The sequence below is a fragment of the Crotalus tigris genome, unplaced genomic scaffold, assembly GCF_016545835.1.
Source record: "Crotalus tigris isolate CLP2741 ecotype Arizona unplaced genomic scaffold, ASM1654583v1 scf7180000018998.211855, whole genome shotgun sequence".
Taxonomy (NCBI): Eukaryota; Metazoa; Chordata; class Lepidosauria; order Squamata; family Viperidae; genus Crotalus; species Crotalus tigris.
In genome coordinates this window covers 129,251-150,981 of record NW_024097317.1, presented here as the reverse complement: position 1 = coordinate 150,981, position 21,731 = coordinate 129,251, and the positions used below count along the sequence as shown (strand labels likewise).

At 35.2% G+C, this 21,731-nt stretch overlaps 1 protein-coding gene across 4 annotated transcripts in view; it reads right to left on the bottom strand.

Moving 5' to 3' along the window:
* LOC120314724 (triple functional domain protein) overlaps positions 1 to 21,731 on the bottom strand; it is a 166,192-nt gene that overhangs the window by 34,004 nt on the left and 110,457 nt on the right. For all 4 annotated transcript variants that reach the window (XM_039358107.1, XM_039358108.1, XM_039358110.1 and 1 more), the window contains exons 34-40: positions 11,825 to 12,117; positions 10,416 to 10,586; positions 7,984 to 8,079; positions 7,450 to 7,598; positions 5,960 to 6,026; positions 4,121 to 4,224; positions 2,398 to 2,467 (exon numbers count right to left, since the gene is read on the bottom strand). In XM_039358107.1, coding sequence (XP_039214041.1) covers positions 2,398 to 2,467; positions 4,121 to 4,224; positions 5,960 to 6,026; positions 7,450 to 7,598; positions 7,984 to 8,079; positions 10,416 to 10,586; positions 11,825 to 12,117 — 950 coding nt within the window. The remainder of the gene's footprint in view (positions 1 to 2,397; positions 2,468 to 4,120; positions 4,225 to 5,959; positions 6,027 to 7,449; positions 7,599 to 7,983; positions 8,080 to 10,415; positions 10,587 to 11,824; positions 12,118 to 21,731) is intronic.

The following is a 21,731-nucleotide window of genomic DNA, read 5'->3' as shown; positions in this document are numbered from 1 at the left end:
AGAGAAAGAGGAAAGAGAGAGAAAAAGAAGAAAGAGAAAAATATTGAGGAAAGAGAGGAAAGAGAAAGAGAAGAGAAAGAGAGAGGAAAGAGAAAGAGAGAGGAAAGAGAGAGAGAAAGAGGAAAGAGAGAAAGAGGAAAGAAAAGGGAAAGAGAATGAAAGAAAGAGGGAGAGGAAAGAGAAAGAAAAAGAGGGGCAGAGGAAAGAAAGAGGGAGAGGAAAAGGAAAAAGGGAAAGAGAGAGGAAAGAGGGAGGGAGAGAGAGAAAGAGAAGAAAGAAAGAGGGGGAGAGGAAAGAGAAAAAGGAAAGGGAGAAAGAGAGGGGGAGAGGAAAGAAATATAATTATATATATATATATATATATATATATATATAATTAAAGGTAAAAAAGGATATATGCAGTGTTATCTTCATTTCAGATATCAAAAAAGTTTTGCGGCTCCCAGTGTTTTTTTTTCTGTGGGAAACGAGTCCAAGTGGTTCTTTGAGTGTTTTGGGTTGCCTACCCCTGGCCTATAACAAAATGAACTGCAAGCAGACAGACTGTGCAGAAATATAAATACTGTTAGAAGTTAGATAACATGCTTTTGAGATGAAGTAAGAAAAGACAAAGTAGAGGTTGAGGTTGCTTTCCCAGAAAAAAAAAAAAAAAACAGGCATGTTGCAGGTGATATCAAGCTTTTCTGTTCTGCAAAAACAATTCCATGCTGGGGCAAGCAGGATGTACAGATGAGCCTATGCTATGCAATTTAGATAAATTAACTTGCACTCTAGAATGCTGAAAGTTCCCTAATGACTTGTCAAAGAATGCTGGAGAGATTTATATGGAATAGAGCCAATAGTGGAATTTTATTGTTCTTTCTGGTTGTTCCCTGTTTCTACTTTTGTAGAAATCAAAGAAAATTTGCCATTAAAAACTGAAAGGGGAAAAGCTTCAAATACTTTCCAGCTTTTCTTTCCCATAGAGTAGCGGCAATCATGGAGCTTTCAGATGTTCTGACCAGGCTGGAATTTTGCTGCCTTTCCATCTGTTCAGTTCTTTCTCAATGAGAACAAATCTAGCAGATCCCTATCAGCTAAAGAATGCTATCTTCTGCTAATTAAATGACTGTAACAAACACAAGCTAATTTCTACACAATGCAAACTGATTCCTTTAAATTGCACCGCTTAGGGTTTAAGCTGAAATCTAAGCTTAGGTCTTAATCGAACAAGGTCTGACAGCAAATAAACACATATTTAAAAAATGTCTCCAGAAAAAAAGAAATTGTGTTAGATACTAATACAGTTAGTTCTTGACTCATGATTACAATGTGGATGGAAATTTCAGTCACTGATCAAAGCAGTCATTAAGTAATCTCACAGGCTATTAAGTGGACAGAGTCTTAGGCAAGGAGTACAAGGTATCTCAGGGGTGGGTGGGAGGGCTACATGTGAGTCTCTTTCCACTCATGAGCTGAAAATCCTCTCTGCCAAAATTCAAGCAGGATTTTCAGCCCCTGAGCAGAGAGACACATTGGGCCGCCTACGTCGGCCCTCCCCCATCCCTGAGGCACTCCTCCTCCTTACCATGCTGACTCTCCACTCAGGGGCTAAGAATCCTGCTTAGTTTTCAGCTTTCTCTCATCTCTGGGGCCCAGACAAAAGAGCTGCCTACCCACAGATTTCAGCTCTTTGCCTGCTTGGAATGCTGAAATCTAAGCAGTCACGGAGTTGAAATCCTTGGCAGGTGGCAGCAGCTTGCAACCTTCCTAGTAACAGCTAGTAATATTTAAAAAAAATTCTGATTCATAGGTTTTGGATTACTATAACTCAAAAATGCCTATCAATTTTAATTTTTTTCACTCATCTCTTCAATTGACTATTATTCTCTGCTAAGATTCAACATGAAAAGCTATAACAGTTCCTAAAAGATCACTTATGAACCAAGAGAATTGTGAATCTGTAGCTTTTTTTCTAGGTTTTCATACCCTGCCACTTTCACTTAAAAGTCAAGGGAAAAAAAAAACAAAGCAAAAGAAGATTATACCATTAAGTAGTACAAAGATTTTTATTTTGAATATGAATAAAGTGGGCAATATGTGGATAATTGGTTGAAAAGATAACCTATAAATATTAATAAAAATATCCTTAATATCCTTAGTTTATAACATTTTATAAATTGTCATTCTTAGGTTAACCAGGTTTTACTTAGTATGTTCCCTTCTTTCATTCAAGTGTTGTTCAAAACACTGAATCTTGATATTTAAAATGTTTGTATTCCTCTTTTGGAACTCATATGTATTCACACATTCACAAATGTACATATCTGTTTTTGTTTAACTTTGCATTTTAAAATGTTTTTGCTTAGTTTAAAAAAAGTTCTGTACATAAAAATGCAACTTGGTTCTCAAACTTACATGTTTAACAAAAAGTGATCCTAATTTTTCTGGATCCTCAAGGCACTTCTCTAATTCTCCTAAAAAGAAACTGCAGGGGGGGGGGGAAAAACCACAAAAACAAAACTTTTTATTTATTATTTGAATAGGGCAAGATGTTATAGTTTCAAAATAAATTAATTATATTAGCTCCATTGAAGAATATCAACCATTGTAATGAAGACATGTGGAGAATACATCTGAGATACCCTGCATGGAGTTGATTAAGCAGCAATTTTTCCTATGTAAGATGATCCATGAGAAACTGGGTTATATCAAACAAACATCAAGTAGCAAATGTTTCCTCCCTTTCCTATAGTAGTAAAACTAGTAGTACTAAATTGGGCACACATGAGGCATTCACTCTTACCTACCTCTAAACCTTAATAAAAACAAACTCAACCATTATCTTTAATCAGCATGCTAAGGGGAAAAACTATGGTATCTTCAATAAATAATGTCTTAAGAGCCTGTACTGAAAGCTAACAACTGGATCTAGTCCAAGACCTATCTATTAAGAAGTCATCATCACTCATTCACAGACATATTAAAGGGGAAGGGAGAGACAGATGGCCATTTTGAGATCTAATAATAATGGTAATAATGTTCTTTCACATACTGATTCTTCAGACAGCCAAATCTCTTGTGAAATGCCTTTTGAGTGTGATTAGTTCATCAGACAATTATTTTTATCTGTAGACTTTCCAATATCTCTCTTTCATATATTCAGCCCAGGGCCAAATGCAGTTTGCTATCTGGGTCTCAAAATAGAGAAGTTATATATGGCAGACTTCTTCAGTTATAAAATGGAGGGATTTAAATTTTCAGCTAAATCTGTCAGAGATCCATAGAAGTTTCTCCCCATAATTAAAAGAAATATTATTGTATATCCAAAGGATTTTGATCAATCCACATAAGTAGAGAGTGATCTTGATAAAGCTGTGTGGGATGCCTAATAGAAATAAATTATGAGGATCAATGAGTAGCTATTTAAGCATCATCCTAATACATACATGTATTTCAACTCCCAAAATTTCCCAGTCAACATAGAATTGCTAAGAATTCTGGGACTTGGAAGTCTACACAGTTAGGTGGTTACACCAATAATCAGCTTGAATTATCTACATCTCCATGTTGAAATGAATTTTGATCTGCAAAAAGTAGTCTGCTCTTAGGCTCAGGAAAATTCATGCCAAGTGCAGGGTCCTTACTCTGAATAGCAGTTTATTTTGATAATGAATGCCTAAATGACAATGGCATTTTTATTTGTTTTATTATTTACCAGAACATGTTCCCTCCCAAAAAAGTGTCAGTTCTATGGACTATAGAATAAAGAATATGGATGCCATTTATTTGTATCACTTTCAAATTATATGATACCAATTTTGGGATTTTGGGGGGAAATGTGAAGGAGAACCAATACTTTTGGCTGTATCTGATTGTTACTTCTGTGGAACGGTACAAATTAAAAATGTAATTACTGTGGCATAATGGTTATCTTCAGGTAAATTTGGACTCAGTTTTGATGAAACAAAAACATATCAACAAAGAAGTAATTTCTTCACAATTATCAAGCCCATCCAAATATTTTTCCAACATGGTATCTTCTAACAATTGAGTTAGTTTACATTTATTCACCTCTTCATTAAGTCTTGCAAGGTTAAAAATAGTATGAAATCTACTTAAAAATAAAAACTGTACATACTCTCTGTGCCAGTCATATATTTGATGAATGTTGCCAAACACAATTTTGTCTTTTCCTTTCATGTCATCAGGAACACCATCTTCTTTCATGAGTGCCATATAACCCTAAAATAAATTAACAAGAAAAATCAATAAGCGCCCTGTTATTTATCTGCAGGTATGTTTAAATTTAGTCTGATGCACTATCCCATTCTCTAATTCACCAGATGTGTGTTTAAACTTGACTAAAATGTTTCACATTTCTTAATAGAAAAATGATGCATGGCAATCTTACACAAGTTATTTATTGTGGAATACTGTTGTGTTGGATATGAAAATTCACCTCATCCAAGCCTTTATCAGGTTGGTGACATTTTAATCTACAATTTTCAAATTGCCCAGCCAGTATGAACAAAAGCAATTCTAACATGCACAACATGTTCTGGTGGTCTGCCCATGGGACATATTTATGATGCATTCATTCTTTTAAGCAGAAAAGTGATTTGCCCAAATAGCTGCAAAGAAATTAAAATCCTTCTCCATAATGGCAAAATATATGGCTCTAATAAACCTTGCCTTCCTTATGTTATGTTATCAGTTTTGGTGCTTTACTTATAATGTCACAATTGAGTTGATTCATCAGCAAAAAAAAGATCAAAATAAAATACCCACCTAAATCATAAATGCAGCATAAATACACACATCTATACTGATTGCCTGGGAAAGCTTATGCTATATGCAAATATTATTTTCAAAAAATGGCAAATTTATTTCAGTTCCAAGTTTGAATTTATTTCTTCACTATATGTTTTTATCTGTCAATCTATCTGCATATGTAATTGCTTGGCATATTAGTTAGCCAGACAACTTGGGCCAGCTAATAATTCTAAATGCCTTTATAATTCTCCTACATCGCTACACAGGAAATATATTAGATATTTATCTGAATTTGCTCAGAATCAACAATTTATGATTACAGCTCTATGCTTTTCAGAGTTCAGAAACTTGTGGTTCTATGAACGGCTTTTCTGTAAACATGCCCAGATATATTATGATGTAGATAAGTTTCAAGTCTGAATTGGATCTTGATGCAATTATTATAGCCTAATAACACTGAAGCACTGAACAATACTGATTCTCCAAATCAAAAATTTAACACAGTGAATATCAATAAAATAATAAAATTGGTAAATATATTAACAAAATAATTAAATTGTAGAAAACTCTACAGCAGATGTGTGTTTGTGTGTGTGTGTGTCTGTAATCAGCCCAGTTTTAATTAATTTCCTAAATGTTAGCAATCTTTCAACTTTTCAACTTGTTACTTCATTCAAAGGTTCTTGTATCTATTAACACACACGATTAAAATATGCTTCAGCTGTCCATTCTAAAAGAGTAAGGCTGTCAGTTATTCCATTGCTTATATTCCTACACAAGGATTCAACAGTCTTTAACTACAAATATTATATCAAGCCAGTTCTATACACTTGCAACTTATTTTGCAACAGATTCAATAAACAGCATGCAATGCTAGTCTTGTGTAGGAATGGAAATTAATTATTGCCAAGTTTTGAAATTTACATGTCTAGGTGTCTATAAACAGTTACACTGACAGTAATAATTTCTTTTGAAAGATTATGGTTAGCACTCCAACATCATCAGAAAATTCAGCAACTGCAAATCTTAACTGATTTTATTTTTAATCAAAAGGACCAGTGTATTTGATTAAAAATAAATTAAAATAATTTTCTTAAGGTATTGCTAATAATATCTTCTAAAGATGATTGGATTGAGAGAAATGGTAAATTCATTTGATTAATAAAAATTAGAACCAATCTGCTTAGATAAGAATGAAACATACCTCTACTACATAGCCAAGATCTCTCACATAATCTCGTTCTGTCTCCACTAATTCCTGTAGGACATACCTTATGAAAAATTAAAATGACAGAGACAGGAATTTAATAATACCAATTATCAGTTTGTGTATAATCAAATACAAATAATAACAGAATACTCTGGCTCTGTTTAGTAGTTCATAATTTAAGCTACTATTTGATAATTTATTAAGAAGTACTTATAACTAGAGAGATAAGGTATATTTTTGAAAATTGTGAAGAATTTTCTGTTTTTTATAATAAGAAATTAACAAAATGATCTCCCCTCATAGATCTGAATGGCTCCCATCTTGATGACATTGCTGGCTATTCTCTCATGCTTTGGGCTAGATTTAGGGTGGAACCTAAATACTTGCATATTATTCCAGTAATCAGTCTTAATATTAGTTTTACCATTATTTTTACCCCAGGGAGTGTAGAACATTTGCCATCCAGTGTTTATACTATTTAGTTTACTATTAATACACTATTTTGTTTGCAATGTCATATTTAATATCATTGGTCCTTAGTCTATGGTCATTCTAATCCCCTCTGGATTTGCTGGAAAAGAAACTGGTTTTTCCATAAAAACATATTTGGGTGTAGTCTTTGCAATGAAGACATGAAGACTTAGTACAAGATCAAGAGCTTTTAGATAAAAAAGAAAAAATTGGAGAAGCAGCAAGATATTCCTAAATGTAACCACTTTCCTCCCCCTAAAATTCATTTTAAGAATGTACAGTATAAAGCAGCAGTTCTCAACGTTTGTGTGACGGCGACCCCCGTCACACAAACGTTATGCGCATGTGCGGCGCGGCGCCCCCAGAGGGGAGAAAATGGCGGATCGCCGCCTTTGGCGACCCCCGAAAAATGGTCGATCGACCCCAAATGGAGTCGCGACCCATAGGTTGAGAACTGCTGGTATAAAGAATGTTATGCCTAGTGGATTTTATATATTAATTTATTTCACAAGTTAGACGTACTACTAGGTGCACTCTTGATCCTGTTATCATTTGAGCGAAGTTGAAGAATACTAAAACCTAACTAAATATAACCATTTGAGCATATTAGCTGTAAGATCCAAATCTTCCTACAGGTGTTCTGTTTTAGTTCTTCAATTGGTGATGCTATCTCAATTCTTTAATGTGCAATGTTAATTATTGTACTTGAAAGGGCAATTTTAATGGTGAAATTTCTGTTTTCATATATGTAGTCTTCATTCATAAGATATAAGATGGAACAAAAATCTTAAAAACAATCTCTTTGCTACCATTTTGAAAGCATTAAAAAAAGTCTGGTCATAAATAATAAAGGAAGTGCAAAATATGGCAAAATCTTCAAAAACCTAATCATGTTTAATTTTATCTTAAAGAACAATGAAAACAACCTTAAAGACTTTATATAAAAAAGCAAAGAAAACGTGTTCTTCTTAAGCAAATGACAGACTTTAAAGAAATTGATAGTCTAGTCTTACTGTCGCCTCTTTAAAGAACTGGACTTCCGTTCTTCCATCTCATCAATGGGTGATGAGGAAGAGAGGAGTGAGTTGTCTGAAGGATTGAATGATGGGCTGCTACTGTCACCCTGGTCTACCATCAATGAACTTGGGCGATCTTCTAGAGCCTAAGACCAAGTTGAGAAACAATTATTATTCCCTTTACATTGCATGCATTGCAAATTGAATAACAGCTGGATGGCACACAAGATTTAACTATCAATAATACATAGCCTACCATTTTTGCAATAAACGTGCTATTTTCATTTTCACTGTCAGATAAATTAAAATATTACTCCAAAAGGGTTACAAATCTTTCCCTCTAAATGTATTTTTCTCAGCACTATTTGGATGGCCATCACTGAAAATGAATGCTGGATAGCACATTTTTATTTAGGTCAAGTAAGATTCTCATTAGTCTCTTAATTAATATTACTAGACAATATACCACATAAGCAAGTTTGAGCTTTTCACAAGATGCTGGTAGACAACAACAAAAGGAAGAACACTCACCATTTTGCTCTTTACAAGTTCTTCTATGGCACTGACAAGCTCTGCTGCACTGGGGGTTTCTGAGCTGGTAGGGCGTACCAATAAACGAGAAGATGTCTACAGAAGGGAGTTAAGATTTAGATAGGGAGAAAATCATCTTATTCAAGAAATATTTTCTATATCTTTGAAATGAATAGTTCATCTCACTTCAAAGAAGTACAGTGTTTTAAGCAAATCCTGCTACTTATAAATATTATACTCCCTGTATCTTTCACCTACTTGTAATATTTAGTTACCATTTTGCAATGGTAATGTACAATTGGCTTGTGAAGAATTTTTTAATCTTTCTGAATTACTATTAAAGTTAATTATATTAGTTTCCTTGTCCCCCTCCCTCAATTCCGTATTAACATGAAGCAGCACATAAAAGAACCAAACCAAAAGAATTTGTGGGTCAGAGTAGTAACTCACATAGATGACATTCCTTATGTCATAAACATGAAACGGAAGTCTGGAAGATCTGTAACCTCAAAAATTACAGGATTCTAATTTCTGGCTGCAAATGATGAGAAATGGTATGACCAAAGGAAGCTTTTGGGAAGAGATTTCAGGGATTAGTAAATAAGCTAGTCTCTTTGCAGACTGCATGAAGTATATCCTTATGTAACTGGAATCTCCATACAAAATATAAGGCTCACTTCATAATGGAAGCACAACATGAATGTCCTACGTGCCAAATATTTTATGTTTTATTTCACTACTATATTAATATTAATATTAATCAAGAAATTTAGAATACGGATTTTTATGCATTTTTATCTTTGGAAGATTGGCTGTCCCATAATATAAATACTAAATAAATTTTAGTGTGCATTAAACAGCTTAATATGTTGATTTACAAGGGACATAGGAAATGGAAGATTTACAAGAATACACAGAAACTGTGCCAAATTAGACAGAACAAAAAAAATCAACATAAGTCTAAATAAAGGTGATTTTTTTTTTAGAAAAAGGGATCAAAGAAAAAAATACTGCATAGCAAGTGTTTTAGCAATTGTTATAAAAAGCGATTTATAAAGCACTATCAAACAGATTGACTTTGGACAATATGTCTTCCAATTACTCAAGTCTTCTGAGACACAAATTAACATAGATTGACAAATCTGTATGTGTTAGGACCCTGCGTGGTGTGACATTTGCAATAATACATTGATTTACAAGGAAATCTCTAGATTAGAGATTTTGGTTTAATAAAGACATGCTTAGAGTAAAACTGAGCTTTGATTGTGCTTGGGTATGCACAGACTGATCAGTATATCCTCACAGTTAATATAGAACACAATACTGTATGTCAAAAAGTAGAATGGAAACAAATGTTTAAAATGGTTATATTAAAGGAAAACAATGATGGAAAAGGTAGTAAAAGCTATAAGAATCTTGAAAAATGGCAATGGTCCAGATTTAGACATATTCAGTAATATTAAAATATGAATGTTGTTTGCTTATGAAATGGCTGTCTGACTTGGTTAGCATCTCTGCCTGAAGACTGAAATAACTGTTTCCCTATATAAAGAGAAGGAAAGCAAGAATGAATGCAAATCTACAGGGATTTTAGTTTGTCAGATGTGCTGGGGAAGGATATTTAGCAGAATTTTGGTTGAAAGAATACAAGAAGTGATAGTAAGCAAGACTATGGATGCACTCTTTGTCAAATAGGGCTTAATCTACACACTTGCAGCTACTGTAGCAAAATCTGAATCTGAGCCAAAATATTTTATTTTTCTAAATAAGCTAACTAAGAGCAGAAAGGATTTTAAGCCTAAGGGACTTTTTATTAATGTCTAAGAACACTGTACTGCAGATTCTGTCATCATTCTGCATACCAAGGGAGTCTTTTTCAGCGGATACGCAGGAAATCCCCTCCGCCATCAAGGATGTGGTTACCTTAGCAATGATTAACATCCATAAGAGAAACCCACAAGAGTTCCAAAAAGCAAAGAAGGAAACAAAACCCCATACACTCAACTGTTGAAAATGTCTGGCTTTCTGAGAATGATGGCACGTTGCCAAGAAAACAGACAACCCAAGAGCTCACATTGTAAAATTAATTCTGACCACAACGAAAACTCACTTTAACAAACCAATTAAGGCAAGAGGTATTTGTTATTCACAAGTATATATGAAATACGAAAGCATGTTTTTGAACTGCATGCAATTCCACTATATCAAAGTTCACTTAAAGAATATCCGGAGTCTTTAGCTGATGCAAAATGCATATTAAAGCATGCACAAGAGCTAAATGAAAGAAAATATTTATGTAAATCGGCTTAAGTTGCACAATTTCTGCAAAATCCCTTGTCCAGAATTTTACCACCATAGAAAACTGGGCATGATAATAGGCCATGACCACTGGGAACCAATTATTTCCCCACCCTATTCCCCGATTCATTTACCTTATCATCTTGTGAGTCTGGTTGAAGCAGACTATGTTGTTGGATTGCCATTGGAGGGGGAAGTGGCACAGCATCAGCCCCTTCTTCGCCTTCTTCTTCTCCACAGCTCTGCATGCCAGATGAAGATGATTTCGAGAGGGTGCCACTACTCAAGCCCTCATTCCGGCCTCTCTGCCAAGGGAATCACATTCATACTTATTGCTTAGATGGCACTCAGTGATGTATAAAGTGCTTGATAGCTTTATATTTAAAATAGCCCTATACAAATGGCTAGCATTCCTGAAATCTAGCTCTTTTTTATTCTGCCAAACTGGCTACATTCTTCTCCCTATTGTACTGAGTTCAAGCTCTTAGCTCTGAGAGCACTTACTGACCTTTCTAATATTTTAATACCTTAAATAAAAGTTTATTTGTTATCTTCTTTTGGCCAAACAAAATCTCCCAAATTCTACTTTAGCAAGGGAGCATATCAGCCTGGTTCTTACTTGGTTCTAAGTCAGAATTTTTAAAATTATTATCAGTTCACAAATTAAGTATTATTACATCTTGATGTCATAAAAGAACTAGCAATTTTCACTATAAAGCATTTTCAAATAAACTTTAGCTGAGTTTGTTGCCAGACTCAAGCATGGTACGATATGATAAATTTTCCCTTAACGTAGTGTAAAGAAAATGACCTTGACAGAGATACTGTATGTAGGAACCACTGCCTAGTAAAATAGGCTGATACTTTTTCAAAATTCAGAATGAGATTACATTTGGAAGGGTCTCAGGCAGATGTCTCCCTAACTCACTGCAGTATAAGGAATAAATACAGCACAATTAGATTTGCCAGATTCTGTCTATGTAGTTTTGTGCTAATTATTTATGGTTTGTGTATTTTTTGTGTCTTTTGTGCTTGATCCAGAATCACACTGTTTGAGTTGGGCAGTCATATAAACATATGCATGCATGCATAAATATCTCATTGTCGCCTGGGCCAAATAGTGGTCTTCTCAGATGCTAGACTAAAAGAAGTCCTGATCAAACTTAACTGCAGAACTGTTGCCAGTTCCTTCATAAACTGTTAATCTAGATGCATAATTAATGCCTATTTTAATAATCTGCAGCACCATTTAATAATCTACTTATTTTGATAATCTGCAGGGCCATTAGTCATATATTTTTGACAGAGGCCTCCACAATAAAAACAGAGATAATTTGGAAAATGAGAATAGCCAGATATAGCTGTTTCTTGAAGACCCCTATGAAAAATACAGAAACAGATGGCTTGTTAGGTGTTCCTCTTTTCTTTTGTTATAAAAAAGCAATTCAGTGAGTGTAATTGCTTACAAGGAGATAAGAAAAGCCATATGCTAAAGACTTATTTTCGGAAAAAGGTACACAAACAGCATCCAATGGACATCTACCTCTTCAAGAGTTTCATCTTGGGGTGTAGCTGCACTATCATCAGAATCCTTCTGGGAGCCGGTATCAGCACTTTTGCGGACCTCACGGCTCTTCTTATGTTTGTGGGCCAGTTTCTTTACGTGGCCGTCTGCCTTTCCGCTGCTAAGTCGCCTCACTGGACTAGTGAGCCACTTCCTCAGGGTATTGCCTGGGCGTTTAGGACCAGGAGAGCTTTGTGCACCAATCATATGGGGCTGAAGTGATGTTACCGATGCAGGGGGACTTGCATCATTGCTGGAAACTGAAAGAGAATCTGAAAAAAGAGAAAAACAATGAAAATACAAGAAAGAAATAACTGTGTGTGTGTGTGTGTGTGTGTGTGTGTGTGTGAAGAATAACTGCTTTACAAAACATTTATTTTCCTAAAGCAGGTTAAAAAAATGTATGAGCTCTCACTATAATCATTGTGAAACTCTATATTATTACTTGCCACTATAAGCGTTATATAAATACTAGTTTGTATGCATATTACAATTTGTTTGATACTTTTGCCATTCTAAGGATTCCTTAGTTGATGTATTGGCTAGCAATCAGATGGCTCATAACTAAGGTTCCTTATATCCCATGAAGGAATGTGTGTAATGATCTTATATGCCATCCTTAAAACACAATTATCTGATTTTTAAAAAATATATTTTTATTAAGAATTTTATACGAGTAAAAAGCAAATCTAAAGAAAAAATATGAAAAACATAAATAAATAAAGAGAAAGAAAATGCAAAAAGCAAAGCAGAGTAAGAAAGAAAATAGCTCAAGAAACAAGAAAAAAATATACAAATTCCGACCTTTCTTTACAATAGTTTTGAACAAGCTCATTATCCCTCCTCCCTCTTGGTATTACAAAGTTTTCTCCAGTCATTTAGTTCTTTTTCAATTGTTAAAACCATAAATCAGCGCTTCACTTTTATCTATTTTCAGCAAAACATCGATAAAACGGTTTCCATCATCTTCTACAGTTTCCAGTCTTTTATAAAAGAACTTGTTGTTTTACCCCTACCAAAGAAGTCGGTTTTGCTATTTCTGATGTCTTTATAATCTATTCCTCCATCGTGGGAATTTCAATGTTCCTCCATCATTGCGCAATAATTAACTGATTTTCAAGGAATGTGTTTCCTTTATAGTGTTATGCAGTACTTCAAGGCTTGAAAAGGTATTATGGAAATGACATGGTCTTTTATAAATTAATCCCATGTGATTGGTATAGCACTGCTTGTTTCAGTGATGCACCAGCAACAATCTGATATACAGCTAAGGACCTCATTTGTACAGCAATGACAAAGTGGAACATGCAATTTTATTTTTGACTATACATTGGAGGCTGATATATTTCAATGCTCTTCCACTATCAGTTTTACTCCTTTCACATTCATAGGACTGTCCTTTGAAAGAGTATGGTTAAAATCTAGCTTCTCACATGGATCAACATGATGCAAATCATCAAGGATGTGTGCATTCTATACCCCTCAACAGGGCTTTTTTTCTCATAGAACGCCCAGAACGGAGTTCCAGCACCTTTTTTTGGATGGAACCTTGTAGGGTAGGCCAGGAGGGTTATATGATGTGTTTGAGTTCTGGCACTTTTTTTTTTTTTAAAGAAAAAAAGCACTGCCCCTCAATGATAATTCTGAATACCAGCTACTCCACTCATGCTACTAGTAGGACTTTAGAAAACCGTCTCTTTCCTCTCTCTCTCCAATTAATCATACTTTAAGAATCTCTTTTACATTAGGCATGAGGAAGGAAAAACCACTGGAATCACACTTTAATAGCTTTTCATATGTCTATCCTTTATCTTTCTATAGCTGCAATGTCATTTTCTTCCACGATGAATTATATACCTTATGGCACATTTCATGGCAGAAATGGAAAATCTTTTGCTAAACTAGAGAGCATAGTAGCGAATCATAGGTTTCCCACTAAAAAGGACTGGATGGAGAAAATGATGTTGCTAAGCTATGAAAATACAGCCCAATTATTGCATGCAAATATATGAGCAAAGTGATTTGTTGCTGTTCCTGCATTTATATTAATATTTAATTAGGCCTGGGAAGATGTTCATTGATTATTCTTCCAATAACAAATTAATAAACATGTATCCATTCTGTTAAGTCTTTGCAGTAAATTCATATCTGACTAACTAAGAACCAAGAATATTGTTCAAATTTGTAACACTATTAAACAGTGCAGACAGCAGATGAATGTTTGGGATTTCCCTATCATTTTTTCAGATTACTCAAGGATGTAGGCCCATAAACCCTCCAAGGGATAATTTGCTGCTGTCTCCTTAGGTTTGAAGTACAGCTCCATCTGGGCCTCTGCAAATGGAGGTCAAAGTTCACAGAAAGTCCATATACAGTTAAAAAAAAAACCTGAAGGAAAGCAGAATAATTAAGCTACAACAAAAACAAATAGTGAAAACTACTTCAAAAGCCAAACTAAAGATTACTGTTCATTTTCAATTTGAGAAATATGACCCTGGTTATCTGGGATTGTTGCCTTTAATTTTTTTTAAAAAACAATCATGTCTTGGTTCTTGATGCTTCGAAAGCAGCTGCTTACATTTCTTGGTTGTATTCCAACAACATTACTTAAGATAAGGCCAGAAATTACTAGGGAGTCTATCTTTAATTGTGGAACTGCAGAGCAAATAAAACAGATTTTTCTCAACTGAACGTTTGTTACTACAAAATATCACATATAAGCATTCTTTCTAAAAATTACACAACAGGCTGTTCTAGTCCAATAAATCAGTGATAAGATCAATCTTGAAATTTAGTGAAAATGTGGAAGATGTTACTAGAAATCATTTTGATTTTATTTTTTTATATAGAAACATTTATTATCCTTTAACAAGGGAAAGAAAGTCAGGGACCTTGGAGAAAAAGGACAGCATGACAAAACTGCCAACTTAGAAGGAATGGGTTTCTTACAAGAATTTGACAAATTATTTTAATGTGATATTCCTTCTATGTGAGGAGATTAAATGCAGAGATTAAATACATCTAAGCCCAACAAAGTATTTCAGGGTGTTACGCTATCTGATAAAACAGCCAACTTCTTACCAATTTTTTTTTTACATCAGGAATATATTACTAAAAGTATGGGGATTGACTTTGACATGCATGCGGCACAGGCCCCCATTGCTAGCAGAGAAAAGAAGAAAAGAGTTTCAATTTATCAGATGAACCTACTTTTCTTTATTTAGAGGGCACCATGAAAAGAAAATTAAATTTAAGCATGGTGTACATAAGTAGCATGAATATCATTATACATCAATTTAAGTGCAGGACTGATTATTTTTATTTCTTTCGTTCAGGATAAGCTAGTAGCTACACACACACACACACACACACACACACACACACACACACACACACGTATTTTCTTCCAAAATATTTTTTTTACTTGTAGTCAACAGCCAGGTATTCCTGGACCAGACCTTCTGTCAAGTACTAACCATGGCCAATGGTATTTAGCTTCTGAGCCCAGCCAAGGTCATGTAAATACTATTACCTCTTGAGGCTCTTGATTTAGGTAGCAAGAAGTGACAGGTACCCATAATTTGTTAAATCTGCTATATATATAATACAATATCTCTAACCTCTAAGAAAGCAAATTAGGATGAGTTAGGTTTAAATCTGCTATTCTGAATTTGCCACTATAATCACACTATTTCTATCATGAAGAGAACAGTATCAGTAAACTTCAAAAGTATAACAACACAGAGTACACATTTCATATGAAAAACACTTTGAAAATTCTGAACTGTTTACATCTGTGTGCAAGTCTGTGCATGTGTTTGTATCATGTTATATAAACAATAGGCAATTGTTGTTCATATACATGAAATCTTTGCTCAGTTGTCCTGTGTGGATGTTCAAATGTTGCAAGAAGCTGTTGCATCTGAAGGATACAACAGTTAAATAGTGTGAGAGAGTTGGAGAAAGTATTGGACAGAACTCAATCTGAAGTCATTTCCTTTCTTGTTTATATGGGAAACAGGCCACTTTCTAACTCACTCGGAACCGAGAGTTTTTAGGCTAAGCTGAAATAACATTAAATTAACTGACATTGTTAACTTGAAATTTAGAGGTGTTCACTTATGTCTTTATCTATTACATTGCAACATTTCTCTCCTTCAGAGGGTCATTAGTAGCCAACAAAAATACAAAATATAGTGAATAGTAGTATAGTATAGCATCGTACAGCACAGGAAAGGATAGCATAGCACAAGTATAGTCAGCATAGCATAACAGAGCATTAGTTTCTGAATTTAGGTTGCCCCCTGCCCTTCTGGCCTTTAGGAAGGGCCTGAAGATATGGCTTAGGGGTTCGGTGGTAGTAGTAGTGAACCTTTCTAATGGTTATGCAGGTATTCCTTGACTTACAATGGCAATTAGGAGTGGAATTTGTTTGCTAAGCAATTTGGTTGTAAAGCATAATGGAATCACTGTACCAAATCCCATGGTCATTAGGCAAGAACAATTTCCTGCCAGTTTCCCATTACCAAAATCAGTTAAAGTTGCAAGTCCCAGGCCAACAGACAGATAAGTGACTGCTACTAGGTGGGAGAAAGAAAGAGAAAGTGCTGGGAAGAGTATGCAAGAAGCAAGGCATGAGTTGGGTGAGAGTATGTGCATGAGAGGCGTGGCACTGTCTGAGGAGGGTCACAGAAAGTCCACTCAGGTATGCAAGTGGACAGCACAGAGGGGCTCGGGGACAGTGAGCAGGTGGGAGAGACTTACCCTAAGAACCTGTGATTCTTCTTCCCTGCTGGCTTCCCCATTGATTTCTAGAAAAGCCAACAGGAAAGATTGCAAATGGCAATCATGTGATCATAGGGCATTGCAAACATTGTAAGTGCAAACTGATTGCCAAGCATCCAGATCACAATCACATAACTATGGGAACACTGGGATGGCCAGAACTCTGACCATCATAATCAATACTTACTTGTTCAACTTCATTGTAACTTCGAAAAGTTGCTGAATGAATAGTTATAGGTTGAGGATTACTAGTATGGAATGGAATATACTGTTTGTATTCACCTACTAACTGAAGTTATATTTTATGTTTAATTTAGTTTTTAATAGTGGTTTTAGAACATTTGTTGTTTTTATTGTTTATCATTCTCGCTCTTGTTTTTATTGCAAACCATCCAGTTTCACATATGTGAAAAGGATGGGTATACAAACTGAATAAATAGTATAGTATATACTATATAGTATACACTGCTACTTACCTTTCCTGTAGTCATTGAATACAAGTTAGGAACAATGTGGAGATCCCCCAATTAAACTGTAAATAAAGTATGGTGATGACCCCTTATCTGGATAGGTCCCTGATTTCAGAAGTGGTTTGCCATTGCTTGTTTGCCAGGGCTGAGTGTGTGTTATTGGTTCAAGGTCACCCAGCTGGTTTTGTGCCTAAAGTGGGGCTAGAAATTATGATCTCCAGATTTCTAACCTGGTGCCTTAACCACAACACTAGATTACATCTAATTAATCAAAATGTGTTTGCTATTCAAATGATTTTATGTACTTTAAAATAAAATTTAAGCAAAATTTGCTGGTCAAGAATGTTCTTCCAAAGGAATCTGAATACACAAGGGTGAGGTGTAAAAGGATCTCAAGCCTTATGAAATCCCATTTTGAGATATTTTCACTTTGCTTTCTGAATGTCTTGTACAATTTTAAAGTTATCAATTATCTAATTTCCTGAATTTCTCATACTGCTGGTGAGAATATATGATTTATGATTTATTTTAAACAAATTTACTGTTTGCTTGCTTCAATGAATCAGTTTTCAACAATGATCCATTGCTGTAAACTTGCTGACTACAATGAACAAAGTAAGGGATTAAAAACCAAATGAATAAAATTACTTTTAAGGCAATTCTATGCAGCCCCACCACATTTTTTCTTAGAGCATTTAAGAGATTGAAGAAACCCATTAACAGCCCATTCTAGCCATTATTTTTTTGAACTCTCGATCATACATATATTGAATCTGTAAGTTATATACTGCAAGCACTATAGAAAAATAAACATCACCAAGCATTCGGAAGTTGTTTTCATTGGACCAGTCAAGGACTATGGCAAAGGACATATAAAATGAAGTACAGGTTGACAAGTTATATAAGTTCAGAAGTACAGCAAACAATTCACATTTTTTCCAAAAAGCAAAAGCTTGTTTAAAAACTCTAAAATAAGTAAAATATAAAGATGTCAACTAATTGAACTGGTATTTAATATTTAGTTATATATCATTAAGTATGTATATATCAGCACCTGAAGCTAAAGAAGAGATAGATCTCATTTTACTGCTTATTAGCTTTTCAGGGATGCTTTCAGCCATAGTAATATATTATATTAACTGAATCTATGCCTAATTTTGACATGTAGCATATCTACAAACCAGATTCTACATGACTAAGAATCATACTGCATTGTGTAGCCCTGAAGGCACACATTTTTATATATTAGATCAAAACACCTGCATGCATTTATAAATTCAATGAATCCTCCTTCATGTTGGTCCAAGATTGGCGTGATGCTGCAGCCTGTGAAGGAGGCAGGAATCTTTAACCACAAGGAGGAAACAGAGGCTGCATTATACATCATAGAACAGGAGTCTTCAAACAGGCACGCTGGCTGAGGAATTCTGGGAGTTGAAATCCACAAATCATAAAAGGGCCAAGTTTGAAGACCCCTGTCATAGAAGATTACCTCAGGTTTGCTATTAAGAATGAATTCAATAGGTGCTGTTCAATCAACTACTATGGTAGCTGGTACATATTATTTTAGGGCAATGTTTAAGAAAACCAGGGCTTTTTTTCTCATAGAACGCCCAGAACGGAGTTTCGGCACGTTTTTTGGATGAAACCTTGTAGGGTAGGCAAGGCGGGTTGTATGACGTGTGTGAGTTCCGGCACTTTTTTTTTTTTTTTTTTTAGAAAAAAAGCACTGAAGAAAACTTTAGGACTAAAGAAGTGTTAATGTGCATGAATATATCCAACAACTCAAAGTGAAGAGTCATTATGTAATTTTTTAATTCCACTGACTGGAAGCCACTTAAATTACAAAGGAAAGGAAGGAGTTGCCTCATGTTGTTACCTGCATGACATTTTTCATTATTCTGTACCCAGAACAGACAGGTGCTGACTTTTCACTAATCTTATTACAGGAATTGCATATGGTCTTTCCAATGACAGAGGAAACTCAACTATACAAGTTAACATGCTGCCAAGTGACTGCCATGTTTTCCATACTTGCTGGAAATATGCACAAATTCCCTAATGTAAATCCAGAACCCAAGAGGAAATCTGAATCTATTCCTCCTATAGGGAATGCTTGTTAAACGAAGGACTATCTATTGTATTGCTCATGTTGCTTTGAACAATGGCTCTCCTTATCACAGAATCAGGCATTGTTTTAAATGATACCATTAATAATGTTCAACCTCTTGCTCCAAATGGAAACTAAAGCTTAGGATTTCTATATTTGACAGTTTTCTTCCAGCTAAATATTTCCTTTGGCTTGTTTAGTTTTAATGTGCCAAGAATTGCATGTTTTAACTAATACATTATTGCAGTGTATGGAGTAGAATATAATAATAATAATTTGATAGGTAGACAAAGTGCCAAATTCACTCTGAACATCTGACTGACTGTGCGATGATCCATAATAATGATAAAGTTGGAAGGGACCTTGGAGGTCATCTAGTCCAACCCCCTGCTCAGGCAGGAAACCGTATACCATTTCAGACAAATGGCTGTCCAGTCTCTTCTTAAAAACTTCCAGTGTTGGAGCATTCACCACTTCTGGAGGCAGGTTATTCCACTGGTTAATTGTTCTAACTGTCAGGAAGTTTCTCCTTAGTTCTAGGTTGCTTCTTTCCTTGATTAGTTTCCATCCATTGCTTCTTGTCCTGCCTTCAGATGCCTTGGAAAATAGCTTGACTCCCTCTTCTTTGTGGCAGCCCCTGAGATATTGGAATACTGCTATCATGTCCCCCCTTTAATGATACACTTCAATCAAAAACAATCTTCAGTAAGAAGGAAAATCAGGGACATTATACAACTCTCTCCCCTTTTAATTAGGAAGAAATTGAGAGGGGAGGGAGTTGCATGATTTCCCCTGATTTAGTTCTAAATCTAATTAAATTCCTCCAATTAATAAAAAAGCTACTGTTTATTTATTTATTTATGAGATTTATATACCGCTTTAAGTGCAAATCTCTAAGCGGTGTACACCAGTAAGCAATGTATATATATATATTTACATTGCCCCCAACAATCTGGGTCCTCATTTTACCTACCCCGGAAGGATGGAAGGCTGAGTCAACCTTGAGCCGGTGAGATTTGAACCGCTGACCTGCTGAACACAGTCAGCTAAAGTGGCCTGCAGTACTGCACTCTAACTGCTGCGCCACCTTGGCTCTTTACTGTTTCTGATTACATGCAATCACCTTTGTACAAATGTCCCTCAGACGACAATATGATGGTCAACCTTGCTTAGATTATATAGTAAACAGATGTAGCTGCAGAGCAATCTACTACTACAGCGTTAAGTCAGGAATACTGAAACAGATTTATTTATAATGGTGAGGAAACTGAACAGAACTGATTTCTTTCTTGGGTGTCCACTGGGATGTGAAAGGAGTTACAATGTGCTTTCAAAAAGTTTCACTTTGCTGAATGTGTGTACCATGTTCGCTTCCTCAAATTGCAGAATCAAACTCTTTTTGCCAATGTATGGACCCTGTTCAGTGCATTAGATAGTTTAGAGTGGTAGGCATGAACTCTCCCTGCAAGGGGGACATAGAAATCACTAGAAAAAGGAGAGTGCAAATTGGCAGAAACTTTCATTAGCTTAAAGCAGCAATATTCCCTTCTCTCCCGCAATATTCCCTTCTCTCCCACATGCTCTAGGTTTGGTCAACAGTGAGCCAAGAAATTATCCATTTTTAAAAATATTTATTTTAGGAGCAGGTTCTACTTTTTTCTTTCATAATGCCCAACAATCTGAAGCAAGGCATAAATTTTATTAGGCTATTTCTATCAAATTGGTAGATTTGTGGGAGGCAATTTTCTTCTTTTGTTCTGTCATCTGCAATGCTTCTTCGGTTCACTTTCACTCATCAAGTGTGACATTAGGGGCAAATAATTAAGAATCTGGGAAACAAACCCCTCCCGTCATTTACTGTGAAATAGATCCATTCCCCCCCCCCGCACTGGGATTTCCCTCAGTATCAGAATTGTTAGCCTATATAAATATTAAGACATTTTAACTTATAATGCCTTGTTGTTGTCTAAAACGTGCTACATTTGGTAATATGTAAAATTCAGCACAATACCAATGCAAATCAATATTAAATAGAAAACATGCACTTGAAAAATTTGTAAACTTTATATATACGGTTTTTTTTTTTTTAAAAAAACGGTTTCTTACATGATATTTTAGCTTAAACTTCCTGTTTATAAAATGTGCACAAAAGAGCTCTTGAGAGAAGGTAGAAAAGGAAACATGGGCCTGCAGTATATTAACTCTCAGACATGCCTCCCTACAATCCCAGATGTGCTCCATTCCAGGAGAGATTTTGCAGTCATTGTTCTGGCCGACTCTGGTGAGGTCTACAGAAACACATTTAACAACTTCCATCTGTGCCAGAAAAACTAAGGCTATATGCTTCTTTAGGAGCTGGCTGAAATCCAAGAGTTACACCACTCTGTCAGCTATATTGGTTACTTTATTGCATTCCAGTCTTCATCCTCTTTTCCTGAATGGCCTTTCCCAGGAATCCCCGTTCAGCAATATTATCTTTAAAGATGGATGGTGCAATATTATATACACATACGATAATTAT